Genomic DNA, 6,000 nt, shown 5'->3' on the forward strand with positions numbered 1-6,000 from the left:
CTTGATAAATCATCTATTAACAAATAAAAGTAAACTTATTTTTCCTGTTAGAAGGATAGAAGAAAAGAAAGTCTGGGATGATTCAGAGCAATTTACATTCAACGCTCTGTATCCGCAGGTTCTGAATCTGACTAGTCAACCAAACACAGATCAAAAATATTTGGGGAAAAAAAGTTCCAGGCAGTTCCAAAAAGCAAAACTTGAATTTGCCGCACACTAGCAACTATTTACATAGCATTTACATTGTATTAGGTATTATAAGTAATCTAGAAATGATTTCCTGGAGAATGTGCATAGGTTATATGCAAACACTATGCCATTTTATGTAGGGGACTTGAGCATCCATGGATTTTAGTATCCAAGGAGGGTCCTGGAGCCAACCCCCCGTGGATAACGAAGGACGACTATACTTAGAAGACTGGACTGAATAAAGTGATTTTTACCTTATGAAGGTTTCAGTGCCTGCTAGGTTAGGTGGAATTTTGACATGAATAAAACTCAGGTGCCTAAAGCCTTCAACTAAGAACACCATCTCCAATTCTTGACAGTGTAACTCTAGGACAACTGAGAGCATCACTTTAACTGAGGACTCAATGAAGAAATAAATTCAAAAAGAGCACATAGAAATCACCTGTATCATTATCATAGTTGCTTTATGATAATGATACAGCACAGCAAGATGAATGAAGGTTCTAGTCATTATTCCAGGAAACCAAACTGTGGTTATCTAATATTCGCTCAAATCACAAATCTTCCAAAATAAACGATACCACAGGAAGAGATTTAAATGAATCTGATGGTTCTCCTAAAACATACATTTATAAACTGTGAAACCAAAACTTTCAATGTGGTCATCCTCATAACTGCTGTTAGTTTCCTGTGGCTGCCGTAACAAATTACCACAAACCTGATGGCTTAAAACAGCAGAAATGTGTTCAACTGGGCTAAAATCAAGGTGTCAGCAGGGCCGATCTCCCGATACGGGAGAAGGGTTCCTTGCCTCTTCCAGTGTCTGATGGCTGCCAGCATTCTTCGGCATGTGGCTGCAACCCCAATCTCTCTGCCTTGTAGTCACCTCACCTTCTCCCTTTCTGTAGTCAAATCTTCCTCTGCCTCCTTCTCATAAGGAAGTGTGTTTGCATTTAGGGTCCACCCTGATAATCCAGGAAAATATCCCCATTTTTTAAAACTTAACTTAATCATGCCTGCAATGTCCTTTTTTTGTCATAAGGTAACGTTCACAGGTTCCAGGAATTAACGTGAATGTTAAGACGTGAATAACTTTGGGGGATCATTATTCAGCCTACCACACCTGCCTCCAAATAAGCCCAAGGAAATAAGGCGAGCAGGCACTATTGTCACCAAGCCCACTACGATTTCAACTCTCAAGTTCCCAGAACAATAAGCAAAAGTTCTCCAACCTGATACCTCTTCCCACCTCACAATCTGCCTATAATCAGGAAATCACTAATTCTATATTCATGAAAGGCATTACTAACTATTGTTAATGGTTCCTGAATGAAAAAAGAAGCAGTAAAACAGTAAAAGTAAAACTCCCACTAGCATGGGAGAGTAATACAGGATAGGGATTAAGGATGTGTACTCTGAAGCCAGCTTGCCTAGGTTCAAATCCCAGCCTCACCCACTGGCAGCTGTGCAACCAAAGGCAATTTAACCTCTGTTCCTCAGCTTCCCCTTCTAGCAAACAAGGCTAATTAATACTATCCACCTCATAGGCTTGTTATAAGGATTAAAGCACTTGAAAGTTATGAAGCACCTAGAACAGTGCTCGGCTCACTAAGGTTAACTGTTATTGCTAACAATGACCAAACATAGTAGACATACAGATATTAATGGACATGGTGAAAAACCTCTCACAACCAAAACTGATGGTACTGTAATGACATAACTGGACAGTAACAATCTATACAATGGAAACCATGATTAGATAGATGCCAGATTTACACTAAAGTCTGTGAGAACTTAAAGGATATTCCTAATTGAAAAAGAAGAGCTACTCTTCCAGCTTGGATCATGGAATTTACTGGCCCCCTTTCAAAGGGCTGGCACACATCCTAGGGACGGAAACTTCTCCAGAAGCCACAAGTCCTGCTCTCACTCTGGATCTGGTAGCCACCACTGTGCGTACTGTGTGTTTCTAATAGTGGGAGGTAAGAATGGAATGCCCAGAATCACTGACAGGCTTTTCATGACGAGTAAGAAACTGTTTTGTTCTAGAAGGGAAATAGGACTCGGGTCCAGGTACTGACGCTGTGACCTAGGGCAGGTACAAGTTTAATGATCCTACTGAATTCTATTCACCTTCACAGTCTTCACCCAGGTTCTTGCACTGTCCTTCCAGCCTCCACTGGTTGCAAGCCATCTCCCCGTAACTATCCCAGTAACTTAATACACACACACTGCTTGCCATATTCCCTGCTGAAACCAAGTTGGTTAGTTCGCAAGCAGCCCAAAAGAAGTTGATTCATTACGCAGCCAAACTATCCTACGTTTATAATAGACAGACTTCTACTATTTACACACATCTATGGGGAGAAGTTCTATGCTAGAGATGTTTATAAACAATTCAGAAGTAACTTGAGGCCCACAACCAAACATGCAGTAGAAAACAAGGATTTGTTTGTCTGCTTTATCCAGGTTCAAAGTAAAACAGGATTTTTACACTTTTACACTTTTACCTTCTTACACTAAGACAGGAGTCAGTGGCCAGGTTAGCCCTGAGTCCACTACCAGTCTGTAGCTTTGTGGTTGCAAACACCAAGCACCTACATTATCCCTACTCCTGTCCCATCACCAACCCGCACTACTTGTTCCAGTCAAAAGCAGCTGCCCCAGGCAACTACAGGACCTAATGACTAGGTGACCTGAAGAGATTCAGGCTAGCTAGCATCACTTCATCCCAAATCAAGAGAAAGCCAAGAACCAACTTGATGTCTGGCAATACAGCAGACTGAACAACCAAACAATCATTTTTTGAGGCATTGCAGAGATCTCGTGAGGAAGAGGTGGTCTCCAAAGATCACCCTCCAACCCATTAACAAGTGTTACTGGAGTGGGACTGAGAACAGTGAGAAGTAGGCAGACTGGGAAGGGCTGCTCAGAAGGTAACCTTGAGATTGGGATACTGAGCCTAGGCCAGGACAGAGTTAGAGCTGAGCCTGGAACCCCAGGCCTTCTAAGAGTCCAGTTCAATAGGGAGGTGGCACCCCCAGGCTCCTGGTGGAAACAGATCATCTCCAGAGAAAACCCTCCCCGGTTAGGCCTCCTAGAAGACAGGTTTAAGACAAAGCAATGAAATTATTGAATTTGAAATTATTGAAATACAAAGTTTAACAAGCGCAGAGGGAGAGACCAAGATACCATGGGTGCAAGTCAATGTCAGACAGTTCAAAGATGCACATACCAGAACTGCCAAATAAAGAATAAAAAGAGTAAAGTAGGAATCGTCTAAAGAAATAAAGGAATAAGAAACAAGGAATATCAGGAATACAGTAACCAGGCAGATTGGAAAAAGAAGCAAATGGAACTTACAGAAATAAAAAATAATTGATAACACACATATTCACAAGTTAGATAGATTAGACATAGCTGATAACAAAATTAGTGAAATGTAAAATACCAAGAAATTACCATGTAAGCAAGAATCTAAATTAGTTTGCGAGATTACAAAGAATCCAAATTACTTCTAAATTAATTTAAAGTTTTGATTCAAATCAGACCCCTATCTAAAAACACACACAGTATTTTAGATGTGTTTATTAAATTTAAGGCTTAAAAGTGTTGCCTTCAGACATTTTTTTCATCTTTACAAAATACCTAAGAAATGAAAAACAGCACAGATCCTAGAACTCACATCACCTGATACTTTTCTCAAGGAAACTAAACTTAAATATTATCTTAGGTTCTGTTTTCATGACCTCCGTTCTGGAATGAGTCACAGAAAATTACACTTCATGTATTCCAGAGCACAGAAGTCGGAGACAAAATGGAATGACAACATTAACCCAGATGGTAAACTGTAAAAGGAAGAAAAGTCATTGCCCAGTGGATTCTTCTCATATGGGATAGAATCTTTCATTGCCAGTCTAACCCTATCTTATTTATTCCTCAGCTCTGTCAAGATAACAATCAACAACATAGTTGATCCTCCTGTGAAATTTCACCATTCCTATGGCCATGTTGATACTTAATTTTGTGTAATTAATCCATGTTGTCCCTCATTTTCAGTATTCTGATACATCTCTTAGCTCTACTCTCAGTTTTATTCATCTATCATTTTTAATTGTTACATGTAGCTACTCACTCCTCCTCCAGAAGACTTTATTCCCTTAATTTGTGTATCCTGACTTACATTCCTAACAACTTTCATTTGTTCACAGAAGGCACATGCTGTGCTGTAAAATTTCACCTATGACTAAAATGTTTTTCCATATTCCTAAGTAAAATGGAGGGGTTAGTATTAAATTTTCAATTCCGTTGGTCCCACCCCAAATGTATCCACTCTCTATGTGATTAATTTATGATTTATCTACACACACACAACAAAACAATCTTCACTGTCTATTCTTTCACTAGTTGATGCCAACAGAAAGATTTACAAGGCACTAATCATGACACTTCCTCTGACTGTTGAAGTGAGTCAGAGAAGCAACCAGAACAGCAGGTTTCAAATACTTAGACTTCTTTCCAAACTAAACAAAACATTCTTTAGCAGTGACCACATGACCCGCCAATTTTAAACGAGCTGTTTCAACTTGGAAAATCATAATCTACTTTTAAAAATTCTTCTTGGGATTTAAATATTAAGCAGAAAAAGAAATACTATCACCTAAAAGTTCACTTTGATATATCTCATACCCTCAGATGCTGGGGGGGAAAGGAAAATTTTAACTTAAAAAAATGTGAAGTCCATAGTGACGTCAATATTCAGACATTTGAACTGCTTCTCACGTCAGCCTTAAAAAATCTGGGGCAACACACTGATCAGGGTATTTGTCAAAGGATCCAAATAGAATTGGACCCTGCCGTCATAAGTCTACGAAGAGATTGGCAGCTCTGACAATCTAGAACAAAATGTAGCCCCCAGTTAGGCCCTGTGGTCCCACCCACGCTGTCAGTCAGGTCAGAGCTGAATGACATTGAAGGACCCGGGACCGAGCCGCAGCCTACCGGCACTGTGGGAGCTGCCCCACCCCCCAGCTTCAGGCCTAACTTACAAACTTAGGGCGTTTCTCTCCAGGCTCCTCGGGGCCTCCGGGCGGCGGAGGGTGCTGGAGGCCCTTCCTGCGCGGCATCTTGCTGTCCCGGCAGCTGCGGAACGAGGCGGAGGAGGGATAGGGGGCTCCGGCGGCCGAGCCCTGCGCCGCGGGGTGCAGCCGTGGCCGGTACCGATCCATGCTTCCCCGCAGCTCCGGGGGAGTAGGAGAAGAAAGAAGGCGGGAGCTCTACAAGCCACAGGCGGGAGCCCAGGGGTCTTCCCTGTTCCGCCCACCACGCCGCCAGTTGGGTTCAGCCCAACCGCTGCCTCCCGGGCCACATCCAACACATCCGAAAATTCCCGCCGCCGCTGACCGCCCGGGACCCGCCAATCGCGCGCTGCGCGGTCAGTGACGGTCCCGGGAGCCGCCCCTTCCGGGAAAAAATAAAAGTGATTGGCTGTTCCGCCCGTTCTTTTCGCTGTTCAAGCTTCTGTTGGTCCAGGCAGCCCACCTTAAGGGAACTGGGCGGGATTGGGTTTGGGGAAGTGTGGAGGATTTATGGGGAAGTCTCTTGTCTGGGTGTATTTGGAATTTGGAGAATGGGTTCTTGCTAACCTGGGAGTCTGGCGAGACCCGCCCTACACCACCATATGAACAGCGCTGGGATGTGAAATCATCTGCTAACCTTCTCTGCAAGTCTCGGGAGGTCTCGGTGCGATGGCCACTGAGAAAAGTAGTTCTGGGACCCGTACTTGAAGGGGTGCTAAGCGGGAGAGAACGA

General features: G+C 42.9%; 1 protein-coding gene across 1 annotated transcript in view; it reads right to left on the reverse strand.

Moving 5' to 3' along the window:
- Positions 1-5,574, reverse strand: part of DIAPH3 (diaphanous related formin 3) — a 539,529-nt gene extending 533,955 nt beyond the window's left edge. Inside the window, exon 1 of the mRNA XM_073795265.1 lies at positions 5,238-5,574. Coding sequence (XP_073651366.1) covers positions 5,238-5,417 — 180 coding nt within the window. The 5' untranslated portion in view covers positions 5,418-5,574. The remainder of the gene's footprint in view (positions 1-5,237) is intronic.
- Positions 5,575-6,000: the final 426 nt, after the last annotated feature.

The sequence above is a fragment of the Tursiops truncatus genome, chromosome 18, assembly GCF_011762595.2.
Source record: "Tursiops truncatus isolate mTurTru1 chromosome 18, mTurTru1.mat.Y, whole genome shotgun sequence".
NCBI classification, from domain to species: Eukaryota; Metazoa; Chordata; class Mammalia; order Artiodactyla; family Delphinidae; genus Tursiops; species Tursiops truncatus.